Consider the following 20,456-nt stretch of genomic DNA (forward strand, 5'->3'; position numbering starts at 1 on the left):
TACTACATATTCTTTCATTCTCAGTGGGACTCAAGACTCCCTAGTAGAAAGATAGACCAGCTTTAGTAAAATCATCATTAAGACCGCATACTTTGGCAAAAACAGAAGCAATATAAGAGTAAGCAGAAACCATCCAAGAAGATGAAACACTCTTATAGGATTTATGAACACTCTTTCATGACTTTTTACCCGTTATGCACTAACTTTTCAGATACAGGGAAATGAAACTCTAAAGAAAAAGATAACCGCTAAACTAGGAGAAAGACTAAAAAAGAAACAATATCTCTTTAAAGAATACATTCTAGCATAAGAAGGAAATGTAATCTATCAAACGTGTCAAATCACTTGCACGCAACACACAAGTGCTTCGGTTCCCAATAGTTGTTGTAATGATGGAACCTCTAAAAAGGCGTTTGAAGTATGGAACATTAAACGCACGAATCATCAGAATTGAAATGTTTTTTCTTGATCTTCCAGACATAAAAATGAGAATTATCGACAACCAAGACTAAAGTAACAAACCCATGCTTTGTTGATCATATGCATGGGCTTCGGAGGAAACTGCTCTCAGCCGGTCATATCGACCCCGACCGACCATCCTGAAGAAATAGTAATCATTATTGAATCTTCTTAGCACATGAGAATTCTCCTCAAGACCCTAACAAAGATCTCAACTCCAAGTATTTCCAACGACTCTCCATAATCCACTATTAACAAATAACGAGTTTGCTAACGAGTGCCCCATGAGCACTTTTTAAAGATTTCAAATAAAGAAAGTATTTTATATAAAGGTTAACTATTTCAATTTTTGAAGCATTAAATATGCATATTTCAAAGAAAACCTTGTTATTTTAAGGTCTTAAAGAGGAGTGTCCCTTGGGCACTTGTTAGCATATATATATATATATATATATATATATATATATATATATATATATATATATCAAATTGAGATAATAAGTTTCAAACACAATTTGAATTCAATCTTGTTACTCACATACTGACTTGAATATTGAAGTGTTAACCTTGCAGACTCCCCTCTTCACCGTGCAGGAAGCTCAACTATGCCATCACTTCTGATCATCATTCTATTTATGGTTTCATATCAGAACATAACATCAAAGGGATAAACATATGTAAGTATCTCGTGTGACTGATTATGTATTTTGAAAAATGTACAAGTATAATATTTATACACAAATATCAGTCTTATTAGTCAAAATAAAGCAACCTATATAATTTGGTCTTGTTCGACTTATTATGTAGTAATGTGTGTTTTTTCCCGCAAAGAGGGATACATGGTGATCCATGTTCAATTTGCTCTTCCCATTTTGTGACATTTATCATTTCTCAGTATCACATGTGCTTTATCTCTTTAAAGAATAACTATGTGCCAATAACTATTTTGGTTATTGGATATATAAAGAGGAACATGAGTAAAATTATAAACTATCCAGTTCCATTGAATTTTACTTATGACCTTTGTGGCTAACTCACATTCGACTATCTTTACATTTGCTTAATCTTTCTTCTATCGAGAAGAATTCGACTAATCTTAAAATTCAATTACTTATCTATTTTGGCTAACGAGTTATTTACTCACCAACGAGATCTCCACCCTTGAGTTGAGGTCACACTTTTGGAAGAATATAAACCACCTTCTTATCAACTAAATCATCTTTGTTAGCTTCAAAATTAAACTATGATTAATTTAAATCAAATTCAAAAATAGAATTAAAATTTGAAATTAAGATTAAATACAATTATTTTATTTGGTTATATTATAGATAGATTTATTTTATCTTGCATATATCTTAAAATGTGTTCGCATTCTCCCGTTTGTTTTCCGACCTTGATTCACCAAAATATCAATGACACCTATCTAACCCCAAAACCCCAAAACAAACTTAACCGCTGCGCAAAACCTTCTGCATCAATGGCGGGTGCTAGCGGAAGAATCGTCTTCTCCCTCTCTTCTTCCATAACCAGACGCCTTCACGGTAAGCGTTTCTCATTCTTCACACTCTCAAACCCTACCACCATTTTCCCACGATTCAGACCTCTCTGCTCCATAACCGCTACACCGGAAACTCTATTAGACACTGACACTGAAAAACACTCGATTCTTCTCGAGAAGCTGAGAGTTAGACACCTAAAAGGAAGTCTTATCAAAACGGCTTCTCAAATTGTGAAGAAATCTGAGGGGAAGAAGAAGGTTGTTGTTGATGATGTTGTTGTTGGTGATGTTGTTGTTATTGGGAGTTTTGAGGAATTGGGAATTAATGATGAGGTAATGGGGGCTGTTAAAGAAATTGGGATTGAAGTTCCTACTGAGATACAGTGTATTGGTATTCCTGCTGTTTTGGATGGGAAAAGTGTTGTTTTAGGGTCTCATACTGGTTCTGGAAAAACTCTTGCTTATTTGCTTCCACTTGTTCAGGTAATTCATTGTTCTAAACCATCACAGCAGTTGGTTTTGATAATCTTTAGGGCTTGTTTACTTTCTAACTGAGTAGCACCGACACCTCGAATTGACACTAACACTTACTGATACACTGGATTATTATTAAAAAATGTGGTTGAGTCTAACTCAACCCTACAAAACCGGCTTAAAAACAGGAATGTAGGATGAGGGTTGCCTCACTTATAAGCACATTTTCATGCTATATATTGTACGGTACGAGACTATATTACTACCCGTGTTTACATGTCAGTGTGGTGTTGTATATGTCGGTGCTTCGTAGTTTTTTGACAACATTTTCTTATAATTTCGGTGGATTCAATGACATTTGATTATGGATTTTTTTGTTTTTAATTGTGATGAAGCTAACACAAGAGTGTATTTCCGGTAAAATTTAAAATGTTCTGAAATTTTTTCAGAATTTTAAAAAATACTACTTTTGAAATGTTGCTTTAGTTAGTCCGACATATTGAAAGTGTATTAATCTGAAAGTCAACTGTGTCTTTAGTTGGGAAGAAGCATCGACGATGTATATGAGAAAATGTATATTTTTTATTATCAAATATGAGAAATGTATCTGAGAGAAGTATCAAAGATGTATTAGAGAAGTATCTGTGAAAATATTTCTGAAAAGAATAAAAAATTATTGGATACTTTATGAATACGTATCGGGAAGTATTATCAGATGCGTGTTGGGCTCTGATACTTCTCCATTTTGAAGTATCTAGGCTCTACATAGGTTGTCCTTGGTTTCAGGCTGAAACTTGCATTTTTGAATTTTATGCATTTTAGTGGAATTAATCAAATTTGGGTTTGTTTGCTTCTAATAAGTTAGTGATGTTTGAGCTTTTGATTTTGTTTTGATGAGGCCTTGGTTATAAGGAAGAAACTTGCATTTTCTGTGTATGTCTTAGAATTTGGGTTGGGTTTAACTCAACCCAACTCTACAAAACTAACTTGTTTTTATTATAAATCGGGCCACATCATTATCCAAGTAACATAGATTCTCATCACCGTGTTTTCTTACATAGAATGACTCACTTTTTTTGTTTGTATTTTATGTATTTGAATGAAAATAATCAAATTGAGGTTGATTTTGGCTCATGGACCAGAGAGGATGGAACATGTTGTTTGGTTTGTTATGATCTATTTGGTTCCACTCTTTTTGTAGAATTAAAACATACCACTTTTTTAGCTTTTATGTATGCACTGATCTACATTTAAAACAAATCTTTCAGAAATTTCAAACTTTTATTTTTCAAGTACTTGTTTAGGTATGTATTGGGAACTGTTGAGACACTGTTGATTTGTTGTAGTTGCTAAGACGGGATGAGCAATTGAATGGACTAGTTTTGAAGCCCAAGCGTCCCCGAGCTGTTGTGCTATGCCCTACAAGGGAGTTGTCTGAGCAGGTATTTGTCTTTTCATTTTTCTCACGGTTTAGATATCACTTTTGCCGTGTTGAATTGCACAAATTGATATAAAATGAGCTTTATAGGTTTTTCGAGTTGCGAAATCAATAAGCCATCATGCACGATTCAGGTGCACCATGGTAAGTGGCGGTGGCCGTCTTAGGCCTCAGGAGGATTCACTTAGTAACCCCATTGATATGGTAGTTGGTACCCCTGGCAGGATTCTTCAACATATCGAGGAGGGAAATATGGTATACGGTGACATCCAGTACTTGGTGAGTGCCCTTAAATTGACAATATTGAATATACGACAATGAGCTGCAAGCTGCACTTACTAAGAGCCGTCTTTGTTCTGCAGGTATTAGACGAGGCAGACACGATGTTTGATCGGGGCTTTGGTCCTGATATTCGCAAGTTCATAGCCCCATTAAAACAGCGTGCTTCTAGACCTGATAGCCTAGGTTTCCAGACTGTTTTAGTTACTGCAACCATGACAAAGGTATGCTGATTTGTACTAAAAGCTTGTTGGTCACACATACAAAGTAAATAATACTAGTTTAGAAGCTTATTCGTAAAATGATCATAGTAGTTCACTTTGATTGATACTGGTAATAAAATGTTTGCATGGCTTTAATTTGTCATCTCTATCATTTTATCCCTTGTTATGCATAACCCTTCACATGCTTGTTTGCAAATGATTTGCAAATCAGGAGCTCATCAGTATTTTTCTCGTGGTTTTTTCAGTTGGCTGTGCAAAATTTACATATAAGTGCGAAATAATAAATAGACACAGTACATTTATGAATTCAGAAACATAAAGTTTTCTTGTGAGCAATCCTTTCAATGGTTGACATCTATCTTTTCATATATTGTTTCGAAGTTAAGAACATGTCATCCATCGTAGATATTAATCCCACAACACATATCATCTTCCATTATCTTACGTACTGTTCAGAAACTATCATATTGCAACAGTTGATGGTATTCTTTTTATATCGGTCTTTTATGGTGTTATTCTAGTTGTCGTTACTTTTCTAATCATGTATAATGAGAAAGGGCTAATGACATCTGGAAATTTATTATTTTAACTTTAAAATTTATGTTGTTTTTATTTTGACATTACCGCTCAAATTTTTCTTTCTTCCTGTACATGTTAAATATTGAACGCGTTTTGCGGGTTCTCTTCTGTGTCTTTATTAATTCCTTACTAGCTTGGTTTGAATTCAACCATTTTGTATGTATTTAAATGGTTTAGTTCTGTTAATGCAGAGATGTGGTGGAACAGTCAATATCCATAAACTTTATGTGGATTTTTCATTTGATCTAGTTTTGAACATTGTAAACACCTCTGTTATTTCTACACTGGTTATATTCTTGAAAATAGCTGATAGAGTATCCTACAAAAGTAATTCACCTATGGCTATGTAATAATACTTTCTACTAAATAGTGTATTGTGGAAAAATAGCAGTTCGTTCCGATTCCGCTATGTTATAGCGCTATACCTTATACTTGACAACACCGAGTGCTCTTCGTTCTTATGAACACTAGACAATCTCTATTATATATATAAATCTAATGAACAATTTCCAGGTTAATATTTTATAGTGAAGTTGCAAACTGTTGACTTCTTTTAACCTTGCAGGCTGTGCAAAATCTGGTTGATGAGGAGTTTCAAGGCATTGTCCATCTGCGCACATCCTCGTTGCATAAAAAGATTTCTTCTGCTCGTCATGATTTTCTTAAACTTTCTGGTTCTGAGAACAAGCTGGATGCATTACTTCAGGTATATGTAGTTTGCAATCTGCAGCATTATACAAGTCAGCCAATGATTGTGTTGAGATGCGATGTAGCTCGAGTGACACCTAGTTTATCTGGGGATTGTTTGATTCTGGGTCTGAATTTTGAATCCTGTTCAAGCTGCTTTGCTTTTAAAACAAGGAAGAAGTCTATACTGTGTTGGGAATAAAAACTGCTAGTTTTGTGTTTCAACAAGCTGTTCAGCTGATAGTTTTTTTTCCTGATAAAAGTAAAAGCTGACAGTTTACAACACTGGCTTTTTTTGCTATTATGAATTTCTATCAGACATGATAACTGTTGCTTACATCCACTTAAAAAGAAGGAATAGGTGAAGCCGCCTTCACTAATTGCACCTCACAAAGTTATATCAATACCACAGTATTAATTACATACCTAATTATAAGAATAATTAGCTAGTCAGAGTGTTCTAAACAACCTGGACTGAAACAGATGAGAAAAATGCACCTGCTGGTGCATGCTGTATATATGCTACAAGGCTATGCGGCATTACAGATGGTGTAATGGAAGCCTAAATCTGTAATGCTTGCTGATCCCACCTAAGTTTTCCTTTGGCAAGGGTCTCCAAACTATGAAAGTGGATTAATTAATAAGATCTATCTCCATCCCTAAATCTAGGACCCTCTTTAGATATTTCCCTATCCTTTTTTCTAAAACATCTTTCAAATTTTCAACTACATTATTTATTTCTTTACTGACATATCCCTAATTATGTTACCTATGCAACCTGTAGTAAATACTATGAGGACATAAGTAATTCTCACTCTTGTAGGGTTAAGTTCTAAAACAGTACCAATTATCAACAAATTTAACACCACCACCAACTTTCTCTATCCCTGTGATTTAGTCAACGGGTTCTTATATGTAAGGATGGAGGCGATAAAATGCAAATCGTCCCTTTTTCATCATACTTGGAACTTGAACTTTATTGCAGTTTTTCTATTATTCTGCTCGTATTCAAGTACTCAGCATTTTCATCTGTTTTGTTTGCTTTATAGTGAAACCTGAGGTGCATTTCTTCTTATGGTAGTCCATGTATGCTACATATTCACTATCAGACTACTAGCTGGAATGTGTGTTGTTTTGATTCACATGGTTTTTATTATGCAATTTGTGATCATGTGATTGCAGGTATTAGAGCCAAGTCTTGCCAAGGGTAACAGGGTAATGGTTTTCTGCAACACATTGAATTCTAGCCGTGCTGTGGATCACTTTCTTGGTGAAAATATGATTTTTACTGTGAACTACCATGGGGAGGTACCGGCGGAGCAAAGGTCATATACTAATTTAAGATTCTTTGGATACTTCTCACGCCTAATACCGTGTGATTTTGTGATGCAGTTGTAGCTATTGTATGTGTTAAGAGTCCCACATCGGATAATATATGGCCTGAACATGACTTTATAAGTGGGGGCAACCCTCATTCTACCAACCGGTTTTAACCGGTTTTGTAGAGTTGAGTTAGGCCCAACCACATTTCTTAACACGGTATCAGAGTCTCGTTTAAGATCCGGTGGACCACCTACTATGGTTTCCGCTATCGGGCCACCCACCATTTATTTCCACGCTCCAGATGTCCAGTCCTGGGCGTGAGGGAGTGTGTTAAGAGTCCCACATCGGACAATATATGGCCTGAACATGACTTTATAAGTGGGGGCAACCCTCATTCTACCAACCGGTTTTAACCGATTTTGTAGGATTGAGTTAGGCTCAACCACATTCTTAACAGTCTGTATGCTTAAATGATTTGTTAAGCCTCTTGGAAACAACATTGTCAACTGTTAAATTTTAGATGGAAAATAAATAATTGAGATTTGTTTTAATTCTGCTATGCTATAACACGATAGAGATTTGTTTTAATTCTGCTATGCTATAATACTATAGCAGCTATTGCACAACACTGGATGGGCAGAATACATACAAGTATCAGATGCTTCGTTTCCCTATATTCCCACTCACCTGTCACTTTTTCTTTTAAATGCAGGGTTGAAAACCTCAACAAGTTTAAGAGTAACACTGGAGATTGCCCTACATTGGTTTGCACAGACTTGGCTGCTAGGGGTCTGGACTTGGATGTCGATCATGTTATCATGTTTGATTTCCCTCTGAATTCTGTGAGTATCATATCTCATTAAAATATTTATTAGGTCACAAATCCCTTCTTTCTACCTTTTTTTTTTTTTAAATTACTAATTAGTTACTTATGTTACTTTCCCTTTCAACGGTAGATCGACTACCTCCATCGCACAGGTAGAACTGCTCGTATGGGTGCTAAAGGTAACAATTTCTTATGTGTCTCTGTTTAACCAATTTGAGAATATTGTTCTCTCTAGTGTAGTCAAGCTCGAGTGCTGGATTGTAACGTGCTAAGGATGCCTGAGAGTGCTACTATCAGAGAGAGAAAAAAAAGTGCTGGGTCTTTTTTTTGGGGTGGTATTAGGAAGCATAAAAACACACTTTTTTCTGTTGCAGGGAAAGTAACAAGTTTGGTTACTAAAAAGGACTTCGGTTTGGCAACCAAAATAGAGGAGGCAATAAGAAAGAATGAAAGTTTGGAGGCTATCACTAAAGAAAGTCTCCGAATGGACATAACCAGGAACCAAATCACTGAGCAAAGAAGAAAGAATAAAAATGTGGTAAAAACTTCAAAAACTAGGGACAAATCTGATTCTCGTCCATCTTCTACCACTAACAGGTCAGGTATTAGGGACAAATCTGATTCTCGCACCAGTTCTGCAAATACCAGATCAGGTATCAGGGACAAATCTGATTCGCGCACCAGTTCTACTAATACTAGGTCAGGTATTAGGGGCAAATCTGATTCTCGCACCAGATCTGAGGATACCAGGTCAGGTATTAGGGACAAATCTGATTCTCGCACCGGTTCTGGGAATACCAGGTCAGGCATGAAATTTGGTAAACAATCATCGCCATCTAAGTCTTCAAAGAAAGGATTTCCTGTTTCAAAAACTGTAAAATCTTCCAGTCCAAGTAGCTTCATAAAAGCTTCTTCGGAGAGTAAGCGAACGGGTAAAAGTGGGACTGCCACCAAATCTACAAATCCTAAACTCAGTGTTGTTGGGTTTAGGGGACGGAATGCATCATCATCAGATAAGAGACAAACATTTTAGTGAAGTGGATTGGAGTCATATTATACCCGACAGTAAGTAAACCACTCTTGGTTTTGTATTAACTTCATATTTATTTTTTGACAGATAGTTTCGATATTTTCCATAGCAAGAATAGTGTTAATTTATATGGTTTTGCCCAACATAGTTCATGAATATCAAGTTAACATAATTGATAAACTAAATTTTACAAAAGATAAAATAAATTCAAACTGCTTTTATATATACGATGAAAACAATTTGTGAATATGTCATAAGTTGTTTTCATAATCTCTCAATTTAGTAAATAGGACTCAAATAAGACAATTCAAACAAATCCTATATATGGATACAAATAACTACATTTGACATGTCGACAATACATAGTTTTTGGTTTTGTTTGGAATTTTGTATGCAACAATCTTTCTTCTCATCATTGGTTGAACTCTAGTTAAGATCTGAATCTTCAAGTGAAGAACCCTATTGTGGTTTTTCACAATGTTATTTCCATGTTAGTAATGGATGAGAAGTTCTAGCAGGGTTTACCACATTGCCATTGGAATCATAGATGATGACACCAGAGAAATCAGGGAGCTGGCACTTCCCGCCCATAAGTATATTCTTCTGCCAAATTGAAGCATCTTCTTGTTCTTGTTCACAACCACTCATCATTACCACTTCATTGTTTAGCTCTATAACAGGCTCTTCTGCAAAGGCATTGCATGCGAGCCAATGACGCCATTTGCGCGAATGCGAAGCACACATGAGCAGCGCAACGGCACACATCATAAGGGTCATAACAGTAAAACCAATATTTGAAGTGCTTAGTGAAGGGTGGATTACTAAAAGTGGTCTAGCCATATGGGATAGTGATGAGACACTTGAAAATGAGAGATATGATACAAAACATGAAATGGGTTTGACTATTTATAATTTCATGGTTTGTAGTTGTTAACTAGAAAGTGTAGTTGGTGTTTTAGGATTTGTTAGCATTTGGTTAGTTTAATGGTTTAAGATTCAACATGTGGTTTTGGTAATCCTTGACCTTGTGCAAGGTCTAGCATAGTGGGATTGGTAATCTTTGAATCATAATTGAATATGTTAAATTAATTTAATGACAGTTTGAATTTGATAGTTTTTGTAATTTCTCAAAGTTAATCAACTTTGGCCAAATTAATAATAGATTTAAACACTATCGGTATTTATACTTTTATTAAAATTAACTTTTAATTCTTTCAAATTAAAAATTGAGTTTTTTATTATCTTATTTTAAAATCTTTGCAAATTTTTTAGATTCCCTTTTTTAAAAACATCGTAATAGTGATATGACACATGTCAAAGTAAAACTATATTGTTTTTGTAAAATTTGAACTTCTCATACTCAATGACTATAAAGTTTTAGAATGGTGTCTTATAATTACTTGAATATTATATTCTTTATATTTTTTTATTTCAAAATCATTGTTGAGTCTTTAATACTAAAAGTTTTTTAAAATATTATTTTTCAATTAAAATTAAAGCGAGACTATTTAGTAAACACTTTTGTTGTATATGATTAGAATTTTAATAATATCAATTTTCAATTCAAATTCTCTATGAATAGACATATTTTTGAGACTATTCAAATTTTGTTATATATATATATATATATATATATATATATATATATATATATATATATATATTATATATATATATATATATATATATATATATATATATATATATATATATATATATATATATATATATATATATATATATTCCGAGTCTTTATGCCACTATGTTCATTAGATAACTCAAAATTCTTTATAAATAGAAATATTATACAAAGTAAAATACATACGAAAATTATATATTTCAAGAGTAAAAAATTATAGTCATTCTTTTATTTTTCTAATACACGAGAATAAATAAGAGCTTTATTCTGTAAAATATTGTTGATTGATAATGTTTAATGTGAATCTGCAATTCATGTTAAGGTTTTCAAAGTATCCTGAAGAGGATTCGTCAGATTATCCATTTGCATCCAATTTTTCTAAATTAGTGGGTGCGAATCGAACCTAAAGTTTAGCGTAAACATATTTTTTTTTTGATGTAGCACCATACATTGCTTCAACATTTGAAATTCCATGCCTAGGAAATAAGACAACTTTCTTAGATCTGATATTTCAAATTCCTTCTTCATCAGCTCTTTGAACTTCGACAAGTTCTCCAAACTACTTCCAGTTACTAACAAGTCATCGACATATAAGCAAATAATTATTATATCTTGTGCCACAACCTGAACATAAACACTATACTCATATTTACATTTGACGAATCCTAATTCGACTAAGTATGAGTCGATCTTCTTGTTCCATGCCCTAAGTGTCTGCTTGAGACCATAAAGTGCTTTATGCAACTTGTATATTTTCCTTGCTTCCTTCTAAACCACAAACTCAGGAGGTTGTGTGACATAGACTTCTTCGTCTAAGGGACCATTCAAAAATGTTGATTTCACATCTAAGTGAAATGTCGACTAACCTTGATTGCATGCCAAGGGGACGACTAGTCGAATAGTCTCCAATCTAGCTACTGGTGCATATACTTCAGAGTAGTCGATCCCTTCTCTCTGAAGAAAACCTCGAGCTACCAATCTTGACTTATGTATTGCTATCGACCCATGAATATTGTGCTTCAACTTGAACACCCATTTTACTTCGATAAATTTTGTATATGCTGGCAATTCGACTAACTCCCGTATGTTATTTCTTTCGATTGCTTGTAACTCTTCGACCATAGTTGACTTCCACTTTTTATCGTTTAAGACTTCACTATAGTTGATTGGTTCAACACCTGCAAGTAAGGAAAAATGAACTAATTATCCATCTGGTGTGACTTCATCATCACCAGTCATGTCATAGTCTTGAAGTTTTGTTGGGCGAACTCTAGTTCTTAGGTCTTTGACTAGTACTAGTTACACCATCTCCGACTTCGACTATGTCAAACATGTCAACAACTGCCCTGACTTCGACTAGAATATCGACAATATCTTCGACTTCTACATCATTACTTATTTTGTCAAAATCACATCTCATCAATGGCTTGTCAATTGCATCACAATTCAAATCCCAAGCAGAATTTCCATCAATCATAATATCTTGACTCATCACGATCTTCTGATTAATTGGATTGAATAACATATATGCACCAATTTTATGATATCCTACCAGAATCATAGATTCACTCTTGTCATCAAGATTCCTTTTTCCAACGTCAGAAATATGTTTTTAATACATAAAGCCAAAAACCTTCAGATGACTCACTGACGGTCGTTTGCCACTCCAAACTTCTTCAAGAACCTTGTTCTTCAGCTTCTTGATATGACAACTATTCAGAATAGAAACAACAGTGGAAACAATTTCACCCCATAAGGATTTTGGAAAATTCTTCAGCTTTAGCATGCATCTCGCCATGTCGATTATGGTCCTGTTTCTTCTTTCTACTATTCCATTATGTTGAGGCGTGTAAAGAGCAGTTACCTCATGATCAATGCCATGTTCTGCACAGAATTCTTCAAACATCTTTGACGTATATCCGCCACCTTCATATGTTCGTAGAACCTTGATCTTCTTGTTCCATGCCCTAGGTGCAAGGTTCAATCATTCTTCCTTGCTTTTTGTTGATCCCTTGTCTTTATTGTACGAACAATTCTTGGCCACGTGACCCAACTTTTCCCAGTTATAGCATTGTACACCTTTTTTTCTCTTTGTCTTTCTAATAGGAGTTTCCTCCTCCTCTTTTCGAGGATTCAGAGCCCTATCATCGACCTTGTGTTTTTGAGGGGTTGAGTTTTGTTTTCTTTTCCTTTGAACTTGTCGGAACCACCATGCTTATCCCAAGCCCGAGCCTCAGTACTTGTACCGAATCTTGAACCCCTTTCCTTTCAAAAATCCTAATCTCATGCGCCTCCAACGAACCAACCAAATTTTCTAGTTGCATGGTTTCGAGATTGTTGGATTCTTGAATAACTATGATAACGTGATCAAAGTGAGAGGTCAATGTACGCATTACCTTCTCAACTATCATCTTATCAGTTAGGATTTCACCACAACCATTCATGAGATGGACGAGATTATGCACTTTCGACACATAGCCTACAATCTTTTCATCTTCTCCCATCTGCATCAATTCATATTGCCGTTGCAAAGTCTGCAATTTGACAACTTTCACTTTCTCAACTCCTTCATAGTACTTGACAAGAATATTCCATGCCTCCTTCAACGATTCAACATGATAAATTCTGTCGAAATTCGTCGAATCTACCGCCGATTGAATGCAATATGTAGCCTTACAATCTTTCTTCTTCGCCTCCTTGTGCGCGACTCTCTGAGCATCAATTGCATTCTCAACAAGCTCAGAGACGCCATTAGTAACCACTTCAAGGGTTTCATGAAAGCCGAACAAGGACTGGATCTGTTTTCTCCATCGAATCCAATTCTTGCCGTCAAGATTTGAAAGAGAACTCAGAATGTCGTTGATGTCATTCATCTTTGCAGCAAACATGATTAACAACCCACAATCCTGGAAACACCATCACTAACCTGTGATTCTTGAAAAAACTATAAAGAATCTAACCGAAACTCTAGATACCAATTTGTTAGTGCGTGCTGCACTTTTAGCGATAACAAAAAAGATAGAGAAAATATGAAAATAACAATTATATTATTGAAGAATGATGGTGTTACAAATTTATTTACATATGCATGTACTTATATACAAAATTACTTAATTACTAAGTAACAAACTCTAAATCCTAATTAACTTTGTGTTTGAGACATACACAACTTAAATACACAACTTAGGTTGTATCTTTTATTTCAACAAATAAAATATCCGAAATTGATTAACGAGAGTAAAAATTAGAATTTTAAAATACTTTGAAGTAAATGGGTAATAGTGTTCATAAAAGTGGGATTTATAATTTTCTTTAGTTTTTCAAACGTTACTTAATAGAGGATGAAAATTTAATTCGTAATATATTCAGTAAATTTCCAAAAATTACTGTGCATAAGTTAATTTTTAGACCCATTCTTTTGGTGATCTGTTGAATACATCCATATCAACAACATTGTACAAGTCCAAAAATTAATTTTTATAAAGAGACATTTTTAGATATTCATAGAATTTAGTCCAAAAATTAATTTTTATAAAGAGACATTTTTAGATATTCATAGAATTTGAAAGAAAAACCATGAATCCAAAGACCAAGAGGGATGGACATAATGGATGGTTGGTATTTAATGATCTGCTTGTAGTTATACATCATAATCCTAGGTACCAAAAATAACCTTAAACTTTAAACTTAGCAATTCAGATTCCACATATGGAAGGAGAAAAATAATACCACATAATGTATCTATAATAATTCTGATGCATTGCTGGTTCATATGCATTTTTATAAATTAATTTGTATATTTAGAACAACTTTTTAGGTAATAGGCACTAGTGAATATCGATTCACATGCATTGATATTTAATTCTTATGCATTGTAAATTCTTATATTCTCAAATTAAAATAAAATAATTAATATTTAATGTAGTCAACAAAATATATAAAATAACCATTCACTGATTAAGTACAGACTTAAAACAAAACATATTACAAATATAAATAAATCATTTTATTTCAACACGTGAGTAAGAAAATTAGTAGTCAAACCTTAAGAGAGTAAATAGTTTAAAATAAATTAATAATTTTATTTTCTTTCTCAATGTTTAAACTGATTTGATGAGTTTTATTCTTCTTTCATTATTTATTAAGTCAAAATAGAAAATAAAATAACTTGAACCAAATTTATAATATTTATATTCTCAAAATTATAATTAGAATAATCAATTAATAAAGATTCGTCTCAATTGAAATTAGAAAAACCATTTTCAATTTTAAAAGAGAATCTCTACCAAAATTGAGCCCACAGAAGAATCTCTCACCCAACAAAATATACAAAAGTCCAAAAGCACAAATAAACAAAAGTCCAATCACATTTTTATTTATTATGCTCACAGCAAAGAAAACATTGAACTTTCTTTCACATGTTTGTGTGGGAACCACCACAAATTTAATTTATTTAAACATACACATAAATTAAAAGGTATAAATAAAAAATATTTATAATTATTAAAATAATTAAATATATATTTCTTTATGTGCTTAAATAGTTTAAATTTATAATTGTGACCCTACATCAATTATTATTTAAAATTTAATTTGCACATACAGATAATCAAAGATAAAGATAGTCTCATATGGACCCACATCAATATTATATATATATATATATATATATATATATATATATATATATATATATATATATATATATATATATATATATATGAATAAATATAAGTTAATTTTTTTTTAAATATTTGTCTATTTATTTTTTATATATATATATTTAATTAAATTAAAATTTATACTTTGTTCCGTAATGAGTGTTCGACTTGATCATTATACAAAGATTAAAATAAATAAATAAATAAAATAAATAAATATATATTTTTACTAAAATATCCTTATTATATATTAAAAATGATAAAATAATATTAATTAGAGGATAAAATTAAAAATTTAAATAATTCATTCATTTTAATATACTCTTTTATTTTAAATGAATTACCTATTATGGAATTTTAAAATTATTTCTTAAGTAAGATTATAAATATAAAAATATATTAGAAGGTCCATTCATAGAAATTAACATCTACTAGTATATATTATAATTATAGCACATCATCTACTAGATGTTATTTTACACTATTAATTAATAATAATCATTTATTCTGTCAAATATTTTATAAAATTTAAATTATTTATATAATTTAACATTTAAAATATTTTAATTAAATACTCTTTTTTTATAAAACACTATCATTAAACACTAAACTCTAAGTAAAACATTTATAAAATTTTAATAACAATCCAGCGTGTAAAACTCGGTCAACTAGATTATTATTAAAATGATAATATTATTAAAGTTATACTAATTTTTTGTTCATAGGTTTTTTATTATTAGTGTTGCTGACAAAAGATTGGTTCTTTGCCAGCTTTCTGTGTTTTGTTTGACTTGTTCATTCATTCACAATGTTATAAAGATCTTTTCTGTCGGTATCTCTCTCTCTCTCTCTGCCATACTCTCAATACTTCTTGCATTGACTCTCTCTATCTCTTACCGGGTCTCTTCTCAATTCTCAAATCTTCTATTTCTTTTTTATTAATTAATCATTTCTTATGATTTTATGATTATTTTATGATGCCATTCTAATGCATATTTTTAATGTATTCTTCATTGCAGCGGTTTCTCTTTTACTTGTTTAAGACTTCAACTTTCATATCTCTGTTTTGGTTCAAAGGTGAGTTTTTTTTCCTTCACTTATTCTCACTAAAAATTGAAACTTCTTTAACTTTTATTCTTTTTACTCAAAAGGGTTCTTTTTGAACCTTTTGAATATAAATTCAATCAATTTTTGATGTAAAAATTTGAACTTTACTAAGGATAATCAATTATGATGATATTTTCTCAATTGGGTCATCAAGATTTTCTGATTTTACCTTGTTTATGTTGTTGCATGTAAACTCATAGCATCATCAGTTTCCCTTTGTTTTTATCCACATGCAGAAAGTGATTGATGGCTTTAAAAACCTTTGAATTGTTGAAAGGATGTGAAACTCATGAAGAGATCATGAAAGTTCTTGCTGCTGTGGCTGTGGATTTAGGTGATGTAATTGATGATGTCAGTGTTGTGGAGGTGAATCCCTTAAAGGGTGCAATGACAAATGAGGTTTTTGAGGTGAATTGGCCGACCAAAAGTGACGGTCATCTTCGAAGGGTTTTGGTTCGATTATACGGTGAAGGTGTCGAGGTTTTCTTCGATAGGGACGATGAAATTCAAACCTTTGAGTGTATGTCGAAGAATGGACAAGGTCCGCGCCTTCTTAGCCGGTTCACTACCGGTCGAGTTGAAGAGTTCATTCATGCCCGGGTATGTCATTGGCATCATTTCAATTCTTGTTAAAAGAGACGTTCATCTTTATGTTTAAACGACCGACTCGAATAGGATTGACTACCCTTGATTAGAGGAGATATGTCTTAATAAAACAAAATGTTTGTGTTCTTACGATGATCTATTAGTTCTGATAATCTATTAGTTCTGATAGTAAAAGGGTATTCGTATCCAGAACCTCTGGTTAAGAGGGAAGAGATCCCTTACCATTTCATCATGAAAGTTGTTGCTGCGATGATTACTTTAGAATGATTCTTGTAATTTATAAGTCTCTCAAATCTTTCTTTTCCAATTTGCTTTATCATTTTAGTCTAAAAAGCTTTTCTTTGGTTCTTCCCTTTACTTTATAATATTGCATCTCTTTAACTTTGGAGGAATGGAATATTAGCATGTTCTTTTAGTCACACTTTACATTATTTAAGAAGCATATTTGAGATATTAAATTGAATGGATGATATTTGTTTTAAATAAAAGTCATAAAGAAAAAGAATTAATAAAAAATGCTTAGTTTTGAAGGGCATCTTAGAAATATTTAAGCCTAGATGTAAATGTTGCATAACTTGGCATGACATCATAGTGGTTATTTCATATAAATTATTAGAAAGAGACAAAAAAAATAGGTCCTCCAAATATTATAATTTATTTTTTGTCTTTATATCAAAACATGACAGATGTAACTTGCAAGTGATCATAGAGGATGTAGATCAAAATAAATTAAAACTTGTGGAAAATTGAAGATTATGAATTTTGACAAACCGATGAGTGCTATGAAGAACTGATGACATAGACACAAACACCAGACATTGAACATGACACGAATATGCCAACACCGATAATAATTGAATGTAATTACATGTGTCAGTGTCGTGTCTGTGTTAGACACCAGACACATTTTCAATCTGAATTTTGGTGCTACATAAGATTGCCGTGTTTATAACATGTTCTTTTTCTTCATGTTTTTGGATTTTTAGACACTTTCAGCTGCCGACCTCCGCGACCCTGAAATATCATCTTTGATAGCATCTAAGATGAAGGAGTTTCACAATCTTCACATGCCTGGTGCAAAGAAGGCTCAGATTTGGCAGAGAATGAGGTATTAGTGAGATCATGTTAATCTTCAAAAAATTACTATACTTAACAGAATTATTTATGCTTTTCGGATTTTACTAGGAAATGGCTTAATCATGCTAAAAGTTTGTGCTCCCAAAAGGATATCAAAATTTTCGGCTTGGACAATCTAGACACCGAGATAAATTCGCTGAGGGAGTTGTTATCAGATGGATATCAAGAGATTGGTTTTTGTCACAATGATCTACAATACGGTAACATCATGATGGATGAAGAGACTAGATCAATCACTTTAATAGTAAGTTATCTCGCTAAATTGTGCTTATAAATTCTGTTATCATCGTTCAACTTTTACAATCAATAGTCCAAATCGATCTTTTAGAACTCAGGTGCAATCATACCGTCAACAATGTAACAAATTTGATCAGAACTTCACAGTTAAGCGTTCTTGGACAAGAATAGTACTAAGAATGTAGGGTTAGCAACGTCTCAAAAAGTCCTTGAGCCGTGTTGAGCTTACACCTCTTCCGCCATTTTGCTTCTGCCTACCATTTTTCATCCGGCATATCATTTTTGCAAGCTTACTTTTCTACTTGTAATGATATAGGACTACGAGTACTCGAGTTACAATCCTGTTGCGTATGATCTTGCAAATCACTTCTGTGAAATGGCTGCAGATTACCACAGTGACACGCCTCATGTTCTTGACTACACTAAATATCCTGGTAAAGGAATTGCTGATACATTTTACTGGCTCTATTAGATTTTTGTATTAGAATTTGAAATCTCTAAGTATTGCTGAGACAACAATTTGTTTATGGTACACCAGATCTCGAGGAACGTCGAAGGTTTATTCATACATACCTGAGTTCTGAAGGTTAGTCTATTTCACTAACAAATTTACTTTGACAACATTTGATTGGTACATTCTTAAATGATTAAAAGTTTTTGTATGTTTTGGTTGATTTTGTGGTACTTGTAGCACTAACACCTTTGAAAAAAGGCGTGTCAGTATTAATACTGGCACTTGTGATCACGGTTAATTTATTCATTTTTTTCAAATTGTTACCGGTGTTGACCTGTTAGTGTCAGTGTCATGTCAGATGTCTGTGTCCGTGCTACTAAAGGATGAATTACAAATCACCTGGGAGACGGTTGTAAAGAGTTGTAAAATGGACATTAATGTCACTAAAAATAATATAAGCTGATTATTTCTAGTTGCTTATGCACTCTTTAAATTGTGTAAACTTGTTGACAGGGGAAAAACCAAGTGAAGGTGAGGTGGAGCAGTTAGTGAATGTTGTAGAGAAGTACACTCTTGCAAACCATCTATTTTGGGGCTTATGGGGACTTATTTCAGTAAGTGTTTTTTCTTCATTTTTATGGTTGCTTTGATAAAACTATAAATCATCAACTCCAACACAGACACCGGACACAATAGGGACCCAGAGACATATAGACACTTTTAATATAAAAAGCATACGACACAGACCCCAGACACAATAGGGATAACGACACATCGACACTTTTAATATAGACACTAGACACAATAGGGACATATACACATTGACACTTTTAATATACAAAGCATATGACACCGGCACCGGACACAAGAGGGACATAGACCTATTGACACTTTTAATATAAAAAGCATATCACACCGACACAGACACCAAACACAATAGGGACATAGACACATTGACACTTTTAATATAAAAAACATATGACACCGACACCGACACCAAACACAATAGGGACATAGACACATTGATACTTTTAATATAAAAAACATGACACTGACACAACAAAGACACAGACACATAGACACTTTTAATGTAAAAAGCATCGGGGACACAGACACAGAGACACTTTTAATATAAAAAGCATATCAGACGGTATGCTAAAGCCAAAATGTTGTGTTGCTTTGTGTGTTGCAGAATTATGTCAATACAATTGATTTTGATTACAAGGAGTACTCAAGGCAAAGGTTTCAACAATACTGGTTAAAGAAAGTTATTTTGTTGCCATGATTGAATCTTATGTGTTTCTTAGCTTAGTATACTAATGATATCAAGAGGCATGATATGATATGTAGTAAATATGTAAATAATATAAAACTTAAAATGTGTGATGGAATTTTTACTATCTTTACTAAAATCAATAAATTTGTAAGGAACTCCTACTGTCCCGGTCAAAAAAACACTAGACCGGTCTGTTTTTTTTTGTTTTTTGTTTTTGTTTTAAGTGTCATATAGTGAAATGTAAAAACTATTTTCTTGAAAACTTAAATATTTGTAGTTTGGTATTTTTGATCTTAGTTTCTTTGTAATGATTTCTCAATATGTTCTACAATGATGATCCAACTTATGTATAGATTGTTCTAGGAGTATAACGTGTTAGTTTGAATCGGGTTTTAAGAGAGGGAAAATTTGAACCATTTAGAATAGTAATTCAATCTCTTTTTAACAAAATCTGAACCAAATCACAGGAGGAACACACCTGCTTTAGATGTAGATGTTTAAGGTAAATGATGATTATGAGGA

At 32.9% G+C, this 20,456-nt stretch overlaps 3 protein-coding genes across 5 annotated transcripts; 2 read left to right on the forward strand and 1 right to left on the reverse strand.

Moving 5' to 3' along the window:
• Positions 1-1,812: 1,812 nt before the first annotated feature.
• LOC127127975 (DEAD-box ATP-dependent RNA helicase 39) lies at positions 1,813-9,930 on the forward strand. 2 transcript variants are annotated; one of them, XM_051057242.1, is made up of 10 exons: positions 1,813-2,440; positions 3,778-3,873; positions 3,960-4,148; positions 4,232-4,372; positions 5,517-5,657; positions 6,821-6,963; positions 7,674-7,803; positions 7,918-7,966; positions 8,162-8,852; positions 9,327-9,930. In XM_051057242.1, exons 1-9 carry the CDS (start codon positions 1,820-1,822, stop codon positions 8,818-8,820), a joined length of 2,169 nt encoding a protein of 722 aa, XP_050913199.1. In that variant the 5' UTR covers positions 1,813-1,819; the 3' UTR covers positions 8,821-8,852; positions 9,327-9,930. The 2 variants fall into 2 exon arrangements, with proteins under 2 accessions (XP_050913199.1, XP_050913194.1); XM_051057237.1 differs by having other exon boundaries at positions 9,336-9,930.
• On the reverse strand, positions 9,283-9,657 carry LOC127127988 (uncharacterized). Its single transcript, XM_051057252.1, has one exon. It carries the CDS (start codon positions 9,655-9,657, stop codon positions 9,298-9,300), a length of 360 nt encoding a protein of 119 aa, XP_050913209.1. The 3' UTR covers positions 9,283-9,297.
• A 5,927-nt stretch (positions 9,931-15,857) lies between the features above and the next one.
• LOC127127996 (probable choline kinase 2) lies at positions 15,858-20,218 on the forward strand. 2 transcript variants are annotated; one of them, XM_051057258.1, is made up of 9 exons: positions 15,858-16,017; positions 16,137-16,194; positions 16,461-16,824; positions 17,817-17,938; positions 18,016-18,211; positions 18,521-18,638; positions 18,743-18,790; positions 19,172-19,272; positions 19,851-20,218. In XM_051057258.1, the coding sequence occupies exons 3-9, from the start codon at positions 16,471-16,473 to the stop codon at positions 19,941-19,943; spliced, it is 1,032 nt and encodes a 343-aa protein (XP_050913215.1). In that variant the 5' UTR covers positions 15,858-16,017; positions 16,137-16,194; positions 16,461-16,470; the 3' UTR covers positions 19,944-20,218. The 2 variants fall into 2 exon arrangements, with proteins under 2 accessions (XP_050913215.1, XP_050913218.1); XM_051057261.1 differs by having other exon boundaries at positions 15,931-15,949.
• Positions 20,219-20,456: the final 238 nt, after the last annotated feature.

This window comes from Lathyrus oleraceus, chromosome 1 (genome assembly GCF_024323335.1).
Source record: "Lathyrus oleraceus cultivar Zhongwan6 chromosome 1, CAAS_Psat_ZW6_1.0, whole genome shotgun sequence".
In the NCBI taxonomy this organism is placed as follows: Eukaryota; Viridiplantae; Streptophyta; class Magnoliopsida; order Fabales; family Fabaceae; genus Lathyrus; species Lathyrus oleraceus.

Coding starts and splice junctions, on each gene's coding strand:
- LOC127127975 (XM_051057242.1), top strand. CDS start 1,820: ATGTGTTCGCATTCTCCCGTTTGTTTTCCGACCTTGATTCACCAAAAT. Junction 7,804..7,917: donor TTGATTTCCCTCTGAATTCT/GTGAGTATCATA, acceptor TTTCAACGGTAG/ATCGACTACCTCCATCGCAC. Junction 7,967..8,161: donor TGCTCGTATGGGTGCTAAAG/GTAACAATTTCT, acceptor TTTCTGTTGCAG/GGAAAGTAACAAGTTTGGTT.
- LOC127127988 (XM_051057252.1), bottom strand. CDS start 9,657: ATGGCTAGACCACTTTTAGTAATCCACCCTTCACTAAGCACTTCAAAT.
- LOC127127996 (XM_051057258.1), top strand. CDS start 16,471: ATGGCTTTAAAAACCTTTGAATTGTTGAAAGGATGTGAAACTCATGAA. Junction 18,639..18,742: donor TGACTACACTAAATATCCTG/GTAAAGGAATTG, acceptor ATGGTACACCAG/ATCTCGAGGAACGTCGAAGG. Junction 19,273..19,850: donor GCTTATGGGGACTTATTTCA/GTAAGTGTTTTT, acceptor TGTGTGTTGCAG/AATTATGTCAATACAATTGA.